The sequence below is a fragment of the Papaver somniferum genome, chromosome 5, assembly GCF_003573695.1.
Source record: "Papaver somniferum cultivar HN1 chromosome 5, ASM357369v1, whole genome shotgun sequence".
Lineage (NCBI taxonomy): Eukaryota > Viridiplantae > Streptophyta > Magnoliopsida > Ranunculales > Papaveraceae > Papaver > Papaver somniferum.
Window position 1 is genome coordinate 215102502 of NC_039362.1, and position 14831 is coordinate 215117332.

At 37.6% G+C, this 14831-nt stretch overlaps 1 protein-coding gene across 1 annotated transcript; it reads left to right on the plus strand.

Annotated features, from left to right (window-relative positions):
- The first annotated feature begins 3477 nt into the window (after positions 1-3477).
- Positions 3478-11640, plus strand: LOC113284616 (dol-P-Man:Man(7)GlcNAc(2)-PP-Dol alpha-1,6-mannosyltransferase-like). Its single transcript, XM_026534126.1, has 21 exons — positions 3478-3673; positions 3969-4067; positions 4161-4246; positions 5202-5243; positions 5346-5391; positions 5607-5693; positions 5837-5892; positions 5976-6093; positions 6506-6564; positions 7212-7283; positions 8404-8467; positions 8572-8675; positions 8907-8978; positions 9074-9160; positions 9260-9327; positions 9525-9593; positions 9682-9764; positions 10180-10279; positions 10605-10670; positions 10823-10916; positions 11009-11640. The coding sequence occupies exons 2-21, from the start codon at positions 4019-4021 to the stop codon at positions 11087-11089; spliced, it is 1503 nt and encodes a 500-aa protein (XP_026389911.1). The 5' UTR covers positions 3478-3673; positions 3969-4018; the 3' UTR covers positions 11090-11640.
- The last annotated feature ends 3191 nt before the right edge of the window (positions 11641-14831 follow it).

The following is a 14831-nucleotide window of genomic DNA, read 5'->3' on the forward strand; positions in this document are numbered from 1 at the left end:
TTCAATCATAGTGTTGCGACAATTCAATCAAAGAACAACAATATGTTGGTTATTTGGTATGCAAATGGCATAGGCGCAACATGATTAAAGAATAAAGCCAAGTATTGTATTACAATCCTGTTATGTTGTGTGGTGCAACTAAAGTCGTAAAGTGAAGGCATAAGACTATGGAAATGATCATAGTGATCAGTTGGAAAAAATAATTTCTTGCATACACTTGGGCGGAAATAATTTATGCGAAATTCAAGCCTAATTTAGGGAATTGGAAAGAAGAATTTCAGTTTGCATTTGAGTATTGATATAATATTTGAAGTAGAGTTAGAACGTGTGCGCAGCGCAACAACAAAGTTCAAGTTAATAGGATCGATGGCAAGGCATTAAAGCTAAGTGATGCTGACGCTAAAACACGGAAGTTGGCTAAGGGTGTTTTGCAAAAGCTAGCAAAGATTGCTGAATTTAAGAAATGGTTTTGAGAGTGCATGCATCGAATATTACAGGTCTGGCTAGTGAAGCGCAATAATGGCGTGTTATAGCATAACCGTCCTAGTTACCGTTCAACCATGATGGCGCTACACTGCATAGACCATGAAGCGCTAAGATAACGGAACCCTGCAAGGTCAGTAAAGCGCAGGATATCGATATACTGTAAACTCGCTGGCCAAGTGGTGAATCTTATTGACCGATACAATGAAGCTTCATTGAAGTAGACAAGGCAAGGCCATATTACAAATGCAACATGCAATGTTGTCATTGGTGCATATCCATGGAATTGAGTTGGACCAAACTCAAAGATGGTGCAAGAGTATAGAATAGACCAAGAGTCGTCCCATGCATTAGTTTAAGGCTGGCCAAAGCTCGGATAGTGCAAGCAAGCTAGTAATGCAAGAATAGGCATTGTTATTGTCGAGCAAGTTGGTTAAGTGAAGCATAGGACGTATGAATAACCAGAATGAGCTGAGAATATGGCCAAGATGATTGTAGCACAATGTTGGACGTAAATTGTCCTAGACCAATAAGATTGCACGGCCATGTTGGCTGAGTATTGACGCAAGACCAAGTTCAGTAATGTGCAACAATGGTGCATTACGGCTCAAGAGATGGTTAAAAGTTGGTTATTGACTTTGCGAGCATGCCAATGATGCGAGATAAGTTGGAACGTTTGTAAAGTGAGATTATAACCATATTAGAGTGTCCACAACCGTTTGGGACAGATGTGGAATGAATTGGCTAAAGTTAGAGAAGGTGGTCAGTTATGCACAACTTAAGGCGGTTATGGAAACTACTACTTATACTTGGATCTCCAAGTCTTGTGCATTCGGTTATGCACGGTTTTTGGCTATGTAACTATTGTATAAATAGCGTGAGGCATTGTAAATCAGTAGGCTTACAGAGAGGAGATGAAAGGCTAGGAAAAGGCTAGGTTTCGAAAGAGTTAAAGTCCTCAATGGTGCTGAAATTGTAGTCCGGGTATGGACAAATTTTGTTTATCTTCCTTTGATGCAATAAAATGGGTTTGTTTCATTATGTATTTGCGTTTATGATGTTGCTGATTTTGTGAGATTGTCAAATGGATTATGCGCGGAAAACCTCTCATGCTCATGGGGGCATAACGAGTTGGAGAGAAAAGAAGAAAGACTTCCGTTGCGTAAAGCCGTAAGAGTGAAGATGCATACTTTGATGCAGATGTGCAAGGTTGAGTACTTGAAGGTGAACTTGATTTACTGAACCACAGAGTATTGCCGGTCATGTCCAATGGAAAATTTTAGGACGCAAAAGGGGCATGTAACACCTAGACGGGTTAGTTCAAATGGGTGGGGGAGGGGGACTCAGTCTTCCCTAATTTAATATCCTGGCCTAGTACCTGCCCAAACAACTCGACCTATTACCCATTTGAGTTTTCTTAAGATTTTTATTTTTATGTTAGAGTGAAGTGTTATGAGTTTTGATTATAATTTGGATTAAAAATTTTATTTATGTTTTTATTCTATTTCTACATTTACATTTAGAAGATTAATTACTTAGGATTGTTTTAAACTATCGTTCATTCAATCTCCAAATTCCAAATAGGAATTAAGTCGACTATTACAAGACTTTAAAAGTATAAAAAAATGCTTAGCATGTTTGGCCTGGGTTTGTTAACAGAATGGCTTCGCGTCTCAAAATAAGTGTTTGTATCTGGCTTGCCTTGTCTAGCGAGCTTTTCGGGTAGCTCAATGTAACACCCGTCTGGCCTGGCTTCGATAACCAAACAGGTTAGACTTCTTGGTCTGGCCCAACCTAATTCACACTCCTACATTTAGCCAGAATGGGAAGCCGGATCCATCCCAAATAGAAAATTTCATATCAATTCTCACAGCATACCTTCATAGTTCTTAAGATAGCAATTACTCAAGTAGTATACCACGAAGGATGCACAAAATCCTTTTCAATCCTTAAATCCGCAATAAACCAAACATATTTTTTCTATTTTTTTTCCATCCACAACAAAGATTATAAATTGATGAACACGTAAGCCCTATGGAGGAGGTTACAACTTAAGAAAATCCTAAAGCAAAAGAAGCCTAACAGGAAAAAAAACTACTCCCTCCGTCCCACTATTAAGTGACCTAGTTCAAGTTTGCACAATTTTTAAGGCAAGCAACGGGGAAAAGAGTATTTTTAAGCATATTTTACAATTATACCCTTATGGATAATAATCAGTGAAATTTTGAAATGATTTATCTCTCAAACTACACCACGGATGTTCGCAAACTTTATACCATTGAAAATCATTTTAAAACACTTACGTAACGAATACAAATATGCCTATCAAATTATGCTATTTCATATATTTCTTATAATCAATTAAAAGGATAATTTAATAAATATCTTCTTGTTTAGTGATATAGGTCACTTAATAGTGGGACAAAATCTAAAAGTAAATAGATCACTTAATAGTGGGACGGAGGGAGTAAATGATAAGGAAACATAAGAACATCACTACTACATAACCAAAATGAATCGAACCATTTATCTTGAAATAATTTTTATATTATGTAAATCGTTAGATCCTCGTTCGGTTTTGGTGGACCATCAAATTGAATAATCCAAGTCTTATTTTAGATTCGGTCCTCTGTACACTGATTAATCTAACGGGTTGTTTTGTTTTTTTCCACTTATTTGAATTGTTTGAATCTGATTCATTACATCTGACTCAAAAATTATCAGATAGTACAGTTATAGAAATTTTTTAATTTATGTACCCCATAAATTAGGAACAATTTATAATTTCCGAGTCATAGGTAGTATAATTTATAGCTTCGAAATTAGATGTAGGAGCGGAGTCGGATCTCGAGTCAGCCGTCAGAAAATGAAAAAACAAACGATGATCCGAGTCAGATTCAGATGTGAGTCGGACGACTCGGACCCAGACAACAAGTTTATAATTTTCCGCAGTAGACTAGAGGTTTTTTTCGAGTCTTCTTCTTCATAGTCACAGTAGTAGCATCACCTCCTCTCGTCCATCACCGGCACCACCTTCTTGTCATTCTTCTTCATCCTCTGCTACCTCTAAGAGTACAAGCGCCATCATCACAAGCTCATTGACAAAAGCGATTTTTTTGATAAATTTTCTTATTAGTTTTGCTCAAAATCAATGAGCAGCTGGTGAAATTGGTGATAATTACTTAATAAGGTATGCATTGCTCTTCGATGTGCTTCTTAATGTTCAATTTTTCTTGCATTTTCACAAAATTGAAACCAAGGGTTTCAAAATGTTGGGGAAATTTGTTGTTAGGGTTTTTTAAATTGAGTTAGTACCGAATGTTGCTCAAAGATAAAACATCTCCAGTATTACTGAACAGCTTTCAGATCAAATATTTTGGTTTGATTTTAGCTTGTTAAGTATATTAGTGTGAACAATATGGAGTAATGTGAGGAAGAATAATGTAGGAAATCTAATATTGAAGAGTTTGGGTGTTGATATGCAGTATTGAGTTTTGCTCATGTTTGTAACTGATAACAAAAAGGAGTCAGAACAATGTCGTCAACAGATAAAAATAAGTCATGGCAAATTCTTCAATCATATGGTAAGGGTTTTCTTCGTCTTTGCTTATATCTTTTTATTCGATTTGTTTGTTTAATGCTCTTGAAGAATTTCTGACAATGTGAATATGAATTAGGTTGGGATTTACTATTGGGATTCATTGCTATGTTTTATGTCTTGATGGTTCCGTACACTAAGGTTGAAGAGAGCTTCAATGTTCAGGTATTTTGTTGAAGCGACATAGACTTTCTGTTATCTTGTATTTGTAATATTTCATCATCTCTTTTATAATGTATAAATGTTAGGGTGCACGAAACTTGTGGATGTTGACGTGGCCCCCTATGAACCTTTGTATTATGTCATTCACCCCAAAGAGTGCACTATCCTGAGGATTTAGGGTGTGTGGACTGGCGTTACGTCATAATTTCATGAGACTGACCTGCACCCTAGCATGCCTCAAAGAGCAATTTGTTGGTGCTCATGTCTAGGTGTTTCGGAGGTGATCATCGCGCTAAGGATATAATTAATGAGTCGTTTTATCATTAGTTATTGTTGAAATTTTTGCTCCCCTAGGATCAGATTTACTTGATGTAAGCTCTGATACCAATTGTTGGCTATTTGATTTAATTAGTATGAAGATTTAAGAATGATTTGATATTGAGAAGTGGGAAAACTCTTGGAATCAATAGAAAATAGTGAGAAGAAAACCAGAGTTATCCCACTTTTCAATATCAAATCATTCTTAAATCTTCATACTAATTAACTCAAATAACCAACAGCCATTTTTTAGTGTGAACTGAGGGACATCATAAAGGGATTATTTTTGTATGAGCATTATTTGTTCTATTGTTGGATACGAAAAGTGAGCTTGGATGCTCTGTTTTTGCCACGTTTTCAGCGTTTTATTGGATAGGAACTTACTTTGTGAACTGCTTTGGGTGAGCGGAACCCATTTTGTATATAAGCTTACTTCGTGAAATCTATGGGTGAGTGAAACCCGTTTTATTCTTCACTCACGTGTTCAATTTGGTAATGCTTTTACTAGTATTTGATGTTGCTTTTGCTAGTATTTGATGTTCTCCATATGTTTTAACTTTTGGTTTTGGTTAAAGATTCGTCTTCAGCCATGTTTCACTCACACTGTGTTCTTGTTCTGGTTCTGTTGTTGTTGATGTAGGCAATGCATGATATACTGTATCACCGACTTCATATACAGAGGGTAAGTTTGTCCATTTCCATCACATTTATTCGCCGTATTGATCTCTGTACAAAATGTTGAGAAATTCACTGAATCTGTCAATGTTTATTATATATGTAACAGTATGACCATTTGGAGTTTCCCGGAGTTGTTCCTCGTACCTTCATAGGTAATCGTTTCTCAGATTGTGGATTATGATCCATTTGAGGGTTTAAACTTGTTTCTGAATTCTTTCATTTCAATATTGATATGGTTTTATTTTTCTTCACTTGGAGGTTCTCAATAACTGGTTTTATTTTTCAGTTCTTTGTTACTGATAGTAGTGATATATGAGACATGCTTATCAATATGTACGGCATGTTAAACATTGGTTTTGTCTTGTAGGTGCCTTGCTAATATCGCTTTTAACTTCACCAGTTACCTTAGCAATGCATTTATTAAACTTGCCAAAGCTCTATAGTCTTTTTGCAGGTTTGTTCCTTTACGAGATAGTACATATTTCTTTTCTCAATAATGTATACTCCATCAGGTATTTCATTTTTCATCTGTGACAAAATATTTAGATCGACTGGTCGATTCAATAATGCATTTTATTTTTGGTTGTATTCCTCTAGTTCGAATGGTTCTCGGGTGTGTCATATTGTCTACATTGCGGTTCTTCCGGATCCAGGTACTTAATGCATGTTCCGAGAAAGTTTATCAGCATTTATTTGTTTTGAAAGCAAAGAATCATATGAAGTTGTCTTACTGCAGGTTAGAAGGATCTTTGGTTACCAAGTTGAAGCTTTCTTTGCTCTAATAACAGCTTGTCAGTTTCACATGTTGTTCTATTGTACACGACCTCTTCCTAACATACTAGCTTCCGGTTTAGGTGATCAACTTTTCCCAGCATATCAGTTCATTATGTTGTGTTTCAGCTGTAAATTTAGTCACTTGGCTGCTCAATTTCATTTCAAGATGTTAACAGTGTCTGGCTTGAAATTAACATGCCTCAATGCACCAACATGCCAAAACTTTTTTCTTCCCAAAATGATGAAAAGACCCCAAAGGCAAAAATAAAGCAAAAAGACATGAATCTTTGGTACTTCATATGCATTGAACACTGAATTTTTAGTACATTGTTGATGTGGGAGATGGTTTTTATTTTTCGTACAGGGAAATGGCTTTACCTTGAGAAAGTTGTTTTGTGCTAATAAAGACATCTGTTATCCCTATCAAACATGCAACATTGGTTAACTTATTTCCGTAGATGCAACTGATGCTCGTGAATGGTATTTTTGCAGTTAACTTGGCTTATGGCTTATGGTTGAAGGGTTCTTCTCGTCAAACTTTAAGATGTTTGGTAAGCTGACTCATACTTATGAACTTCCTATCCTCATTCCACGATAAGCTCCCAAGTGTGGGATTTTTTAAATGATTACTTTGGAGCTCATTTACATGTACCTTTTCTTATTCTTCTGCAAGCAGTAGAGGCAACATGGTTATATCACTTAACATTAATATCTTATATATTTTCTGGGCATGGTCCACATAGAGATGTGCCAAAACATTCAATTTTTCATGAGTAGTCTGTGAGTTTCCTGGTACTGAAGTCTAGGAAATATCCTTTCAAATACCTGAGGTTAATGCTATACTGCTATGGTCTAATTTTTTTTTTTAACTTGACATGGAATCATGGCCTAAAATGCTTTACCGTGTGAATTTTTTTTTATCAGATGTAAAAAAGTTTCAGATGTAGCCTTTTGTGGATATTATTGCTGCGTATTAATTCCTTTGCATCCAGAATCCCAACTTTTTAACTTTTATTTTAAGTAAACTTATGTCTATGAGTTTTCTCTAGCTCTGTATCATGGGGTCACTAGACTTCAAGCTTAGAATTTGTTGTTCCTGGGTTAATTTGCTCAGCTTCTCTGTTGACTCGACTGTCTTTATTATTTTCCTGGGTTAACTTACTGATATCTTACCTCGTGTTTCATCTTCAAATTTCAGATTTTTGCTGCAATTATCTTTAGGTGTGATATGGTTTTGCTTCTTGGTCCTATTGGCCTAGAGCTATTGCTGGTACGTCTTCGTACTGCATTTTTATTGTACAAATTTTAGTTTAGATCTTATGATTTCCTTCATCAAACTATAAATCGTCAACGTGTTCTGTATTTGATGTCTGTGTGTGGGTCCAACCACGATGTGACATGGGATACAAGTTAGTTAATATGAAACAATATCTGCAATAGATATTTTCAAAGGAAACAAAACTTAGAAATGGTTAAAGTAAATACTCGAATTGATATCTATTACAGATTTTGTTTGATAATTGACTAACTGCACATGTCACGCTGTGATTGAACTACACATCCAAATCCCACAACAACCTGCATCAAATTTAATCACACAATTATGCAGTTCCCTTCAAGTGAATGAATAATGAATTTTGTGTAATTAGTATCTTAGATTCCGGATCCTTGTGTAAATACGTCATGCAAGGGATACTAGATAGTAATTACTGTTTAAATACTTGGTTACTATACATTGAGCTTTTTGTTGCCTGCTTCGTTTCTTAGCTAGTAGTGGTTAGGCTTATAAGGGCTTTGTACATAGTTTTGGGGCTGTAAAAAGTAGTCTGTTTTGTATCCATTGAATAATAATCTGTTGCAAATGTCAGAAAATGCTTTCTGTGGGTATCGATGTTAAGTTTTGATTTTAATGTAGAGTCTGCACTCAAATGTGGATGCATAGCATTGTGATTTGTAGCTCTTGAAGTGATCTGGATAAACACAATTTATTAACCTCTTATATTGGAGGCTGAATGCAAGTTGCAATCAGAATCCCACATAAGCAAAATTAAGTAACTTTTTCACATTTTCGTCATGCAACTATTCACTGGATTCAAAGCGTAGCATTACAATAAATATATTCTGTAGCTCCGCTAACTATGTAGATGTAGGATGCAGCATTGGAAACAGGATTTAGACTATAATGAGCATCTACACTAGGAGTACGACCAGCTTTTTATTTATTTTATATCAACAGCAGTTTTATCACAAAACAGCAAATTGGAGATCTCTTTTCAAACCTGCCAAAACAGGGAAAATTGCTTTTTCTGCTTATAAATATATTATTCGATGTTTGTTTGCATGACTAGAATGAACTTCAATTTTTTTGAGTATTTACTTTAACCATGCAGTCAAGATCAATATCAATTTGGGAAGCATTTAAATGCTGCATCTGCTTTACTCTATTGTGCATAGGTAGGTTCACAGCAAATTGAACTTTGGGTGTTTAAGTCCCTTGATCAACGAGTATGGAAAAAAAATATTAGGAGCATGTCCTGATGATATTCTTTTCCATACAGGTTTCACTATGTTGGTTGATACAGTTATGTGGCAGCATTTCTTGTGGCCTGAATTTGAAGTGTTCTGGTTTAACTCGGTTTTGAACCGGAGTTCGGAGTGGGGTGTATCCTTCATTATTCAGAAATTTGCTCATACTACGACAGCCCTAAAAGCTGTGCAAGTTCTTTCCTTTGTTTCTGTATTAGCTATAGAGACTCCCCAGTTTTTTCAGCAGCCCTAGCTAGATTATCTCTTGCATATGAATTTGCCTAATGCAATTAAACATATAGCTTTTTGTTAAGCGTAAGATATACAAATTTTATTTTGGATATTCTTTAACATTGCCGCCTCTCAGACACATGCTTTCCATTGGTACTTCACTTCAGCTCTTCCACGCTCATTACTTGCGGCATATCCTCTGGGTTTGGTGAGTTTGGAATAAGTAATGATAATGAAGTTCACGGAGTCATGAATGAACAAGGACCATAAATTACTTAACATTTTTGTTCTCTCTTGTTGCAGCTTGGTTTAGTGCTTGAAAGACGGATGCTGCGGTATATTCTTCCAGTTTTCTCATTTATTCTACTTTACTCAAAGCTTCCTCATAAAGTAACGCACTTAAGCTTTTAACATCATTTTCGTAAATCTGATGTAATCCAACTCCTTTTCAAGCGTGCTTGTATTTTAACTTCTATTGTTATCCTACAGGAGCTTCGTTTCATCATCGGCGCAGTTCCTATATTCAACTTGTCAGCAGCCGTCGCTGCTAGCAGACTGTAAGCGTTTGAGTTTTCTATGATATCAATTTTCTTAGGCTGAAGTAGGATTTATTATGTCTTTTACATTTTTCATAAATTTTCACCTGCAATATGTTAGAGAGATGGCATATGTGGAGTTAACATAATTAAAGTTGTCATTTCTTGCTTTAAGGAAAAGAACAAGATATATAAAGTTGTCTATTTTTTCTCTCCAGATACAACAACAGGAATAAGGGCGTTTGGAAGTGGTTTAATTTTGCTGTCTTTGGATCTCTTCTGATGAGGTGGGTTGAGTAATTGGTGTTGTTAACGATCATCATTGGTAACACATAAAATATTGTTACACACTCATGTCTCGTTTTGTTTTTCCAGTGTAGGATGCAGTCTTGTAATGTTCATGGCATCCTATGAAAACTACCCAAGTGGTTATGCTCTAAAAGCTTTACATCGGATGGGTGAGATCTATTTACAACCTTATCTAATCGTTAAGAAACATTGTATTACAATATGGATACCGAATCTCGTTAGAAACTTTTTCCAATCTGAGCTGATGCAAGTATTGCACCCTTTTACCCTTCAGCTTAGTCCATAGTGTTGATTCTGGAACATGCATGTAGATTGTAGACAAGATTTGGGATCAAATTATGGTCAGCATAAACTCAGCTGAAGCTCTTGGCCCTAGAGTTGGACACTTTTAACTTGGCAGTTTTATGCTGGAGTTTGCCCAAATAAAAGTCTCCTCATTATCTTCTACCCTAAGGGTTTTTAATTCTGTTATCCTTGTCCACCCATGAATGGCACTATATTCTTCTTTAGCGAGAAGGATTGATGCTTGAACTTCGGTTGATGTTCTGATGTATGTTTTAACAGCACCCGACGACAACAGTTTGAAAGATCAAATGGTCCACATTGACACATTATCAGCAATGAATGGAATTTCTCGTTTTTGTGAGAATAGCCCACCATGGAGGTATGCTCGTTTTACTATGATGGTATCCTGAATTGGTGCAGTTATGTAAATCCTGTAAATCAGCAGGTTAATAGGCAAGTTATCGGGTCTGGTATAGCCATCGCTAGGTACCGGCATGATATTGCAGGAAACTTCCAATATCAACCACTTAGTTTCCACATTTGATGAGAGATACAAGAGCAACTACTATTCTCATTTTGGCCTTCGTTACTATGCACATTGTTTTCATGAGAATATAAGTTACTACTCTGAATATGTCAAAATAATCATGATTCCATGTGTTAAGAGTTGATTTTAATAATGGGGAACTGTAATATGGAAGCAGGTATTCCAAAGAAGAGCAGATTCCCATTACGGAGTTTCAGCATCGAAATTTTACTTACCTTTTGAAGTGAGTATTTTCATTATCCGTTTTGGGTTTTTGTGAACCCACGGTCTTTACTTAATTGCCAACTTGAGGCGCCACATTATGATAGTGGTATGTACAGGCGAATCAACCAAAAACTAGACCTCGCTGATCTCTACTTTGTACTTCTATGACAGTGAACATTCTAGCATTGATGGATTCAAATGCTTACATGTCGTAGATGGCTTCTCGAGGCTTCGTTTGCAAAAAGGCTTCCCACCAGTCATACTGGTAACAGCGTAAACCCCTTCGTCTAGTTTATAAAAATTACACGACAACCACAACTCATTATGCTTGTTCTTGTTACGACTGCATTGTTGCAGGTGAAGGAACCCAGAGTATTTATTCACGGAAATATCAAGAACATAGATATTAAGCACTCAGGTTGGCCAGGTTGCCCTTGAGGTTTCAACTGCACCCATATATATTATATATATGGCACTGGTCGCTAAGATGACTTTGATAGGTTATGTCGCAGTGCCTAAAAACTACTGAATCTTTGGACAGGCTCGTAGTCGCACTTTCTGCCAAGTTAGCCTGCTTTTTTGTGGTTTCTGGTTCAGTAATGTGCTCAGGCTCCTTCCTCCTGAACGATAATCCTGTTAACGTGTTCACAAGTGACTAGGACTAACACTGAAAGTTATATTTTGAGAATTAACACTGAACTGGCCCAGTGTCAAGCCCATTATTGGTTTGCAGAATTTGCTTGGCACTGGGAAGATAATTCATGACCTTGGAAGACTGCACTGCTACGTTCAACTCCCGGTCCTAGGCGTCCGATTCGATTTGCTTGAGTTTTGCGCATTAGAAGTTTTAGAAACCTGGGGAGGTTTTGAAGTGTTATGCTTCGTCTTACACTGGTTGTCCCCAATTGATTTCCAGACAGAGCACAGTTATGCCATTATATTTATATGTACAATTCTTAATCTTACTGCAATCTCAAAGATGTTACAAATGGCTTACTGGAATTTTAGATAACCAAATAATGATTCAATGAAACCCTGTTATATCCGCAAGCGCACAGGTCAATAGTAATATATATAGCAAATGCGGTTCGTTCCCACAAAGAGTGTGAAATACTCTACCAACTAATACCAAAAATTAAATAATCAACAAGTTAATGTTTTAAGGATTTTTAAAAATTCGGAACAAAATGAAATGATAAATAATTTAGAGATAAACAAAACAACGAGTGTGGGTTATTAGGATTTTGGGTTTCCACCAATTAATTATGCAAACTCTACTAATCTTTAAAAGCATATTTCATGCTTTTCCAAATACTGTTTCTCCGCTATAGTTGTCTTCGCTTCATGAGTAGTGATTCTAAAGCATTACTTATCTATCCTTGCATACCACGTAAAGGGATTTAATCGAAGTACGCAGTATCAATTCAAAATCATAAATAATCTAGAGAATCACATCAACAATAGAATACCAAGCCAAATGAAAAAAAACTATTAATCAATCAACTCATTATTAAGCATATAAATATAGAGTTTTCATAATAAAATTGGGTTCTACCTAGACCCTAACATAGCTTTAGCTAGCCATGGCTTTCACAAAAAACCGTAAAAAGATTAAAATCAAATAGCTAAGCAAAAATGGAGAAGAAAAACTTCAAACCCTAGACTGCGAAACAGCCGTCTAGCCGCGCCTCCCCCTTCTCTATCTCTGGCCGTCGGCCTCTTCCTTTTTGTCTCCCAAAACCGCCTCCCTCTGTTTCTCTTCGTTTTGTTGATTTATACCTACTGCCTAAGGTACTGCGAAAGAATCCAAAATAAAACCCATCAAATATTTGTCTGCCAAGGCCCAGTCCACTAACAAACTCTCTTCCGAAGTCAGCAGCACCACTCTGATGAGTGATGCCTGAACTATTAAACTGCGTCACCGATTGAGAGTTTGAGACCCCAACCCAGTTTGCCCGGATAAGTGTCTTCACCCTTCTCCTGCTCCTGCCATCTGAATCTCGTTAGGGTCATAGCAGCAACGAAAGCTCACTTCGATCATCCCCGGCATAACTGGTCGCAGCAACAAACGCTTCAGCCAAATTCCCAAATCCGTGCAAACTCAGGCCACATCATTCTATTCCTTGTTCGTCTAAACTTATTTACAGCGACTAGTCAGGCCAAGTCATCTCTGTCCGTCTAAACTTATTCACCTGAAACGCACCACCAACTTGCTTCTCAGAACCAGCTCAACTTGAACCCCGTAATACCACTTAGAATTGGTCTCATTCCCATCTCCATTCATGCAAACACGATCAGTATATACTCCTCTATTAATGACAGCAAATCGAGTCTCGTGTCTGACTTTCCGGCACAGAATTCAGTTCATTCTCCACCTCGAGCTCTCTATGCAGCCACCAAATCAACACCAGTCCGAGAATAATCATTCCATTTCCATTCAGTCAAAGCTTCTTCCAAGAACTGCTCTGATTTCGACAGGAAATACCCCCCAGAAATCTGTACGTGAACCATGCATCATTGCCTGTACTTTGTTGTTTCTAATCATTTCCTAGCCGAGATACAACTGAACTTCTACAGCTCCTTGTATATCCGCATCTCCCTGTTATTATGATAAAAACTGCCAGACGGCCACCATCACCACTTCCATTAAATTCACACATGCATCACCTAGCTTTGCTGCTCCATTCGATAACCACCATTAGCCCACTGACTCTGCATTTGAAACTCATCTTCTTCCTTCGCAGCTGTCTTTTCTTCTTCTCTGAACGGAGTACCGAGCTATCAACTCAGCCAACACCCCCATCACTGCCTTCCATTAATCCCAATTCAGACCATCTGTACAGGGCTACAATCACTGGCAGTACCATCTTCTTCAACTGGTCGAGCAGTCATTACTTGTCTTTAGTTCTTCAATATCACTAACCCAGACCATCATTACTAACGCCAGTTAACTCGTTGCTGCAATTAGGCAAAACTCATTCAGCTGATAACCACGTCGACCATCTCTGACCAGTTAACCTTTATCCTCTCGCACACGATCAACCCTGGCAGCAGCACTCAACTTCAGCCAACTACTGTTTCATGAACGTCTGATACTCTGGTCATCTGAAGTTCTTCATCACCGAACAAACCCATCGACCAAACACTCATCTGTGCTTCCACAACGGCAGCCAACATCAGTTTCACAGAAATCCCACTGTGGCAATCGAGACGCCTCCACTGACTCTGTATGTTCTTAGCTTCCGACCCTTCAAATTCTTCTCAAACCCGTCGTTTACAACCATCTAGTACAATCAACATCTCGACCAAACACCTCATCTAATCACCCCATCTCTGCCAGCAATGACCACAACAGCAACTCCATTCTCCTTCATTTCTTACATTCCTCCCTGAACATAACTCTCGAGACAACACCAGCATCTCATGTAACTGGTTTGCTTCCCATTCATTCTCCATAGATATCTTCAATTCCGTCTCGACCTTGTCCAACACCAGAAACGCAAGTAACTTGTGTACTGCCGGTTTAGTCTCCATCAACGCTGTTGTTCGCATCAAACAATTGAGAACTGCACCTTTCATTAACTTCTCACATTGTCATCGCTAACAGCTTTCGAATATGAACTCCACTGCCGCCTGCAATTATTTAGCCAACGAGACCACGCCATCGGATTTGCTTTCCTCATCATCTGTATATTTCCACGAAATCATCATCTCGGACCTTCGTCTTAGCTGCCCAGCAATACAATAATGGCAGCAGCTTTAGTTTGTCTTCCATGTATATACGTCCACCACCAGTTTCGCTTTTGTTGTCCTCATATTCTCCTGCGTTTTGCTGCCATAACCATGATGATATCACCACCAGCTACCAGTGCCTGCTATTAAATCTCCTCCATTGGATGTTGTTGTACTGTTGAGCAGCGATTCCATGTCATTTTTCACTCCGCAGCCTTGTTCTGATCTTCCATTTGATTCTATCAACAGCACCAACTTTCCATGCAGTTTCCATCGTACTCAATTCATTAAAAGAAAACGTGGTAATAAAGTTCCACGTCTCCCTGCCGACTTGTGCAGCTCACGTACTGATTCTCTGGTCGTGTGACCTCATGCTGCTGATATATAGTGATGATACCAGGCCAGCTATATTTTTCCATTTTCATCGCAAACGATAATTAACTTCTGA

Coding starts and splice junctions, on each gene's coding strand:
- LOC113284616 (XM_026534126.1), top strand. CDS start 4,019: ATGTCGTCAACAGATAAAAATAAGTCATGGCAAATTCTTCAATCATAT. Junction 5,392..5,606: donor TGTTCCTCGTACCTTCATAG/GTAATCGTTTCT, acceptor TTTGTCTTGTAG/GTGCCTTGCTAATATCGCTT. Junction 5,893..5,975: donor TGCGGTTCTTCCGGATCCAG/GTACTTAATGCA, acceptor GTCTTACTGCAG/GTTAGAAGGATCTTTGGTTA.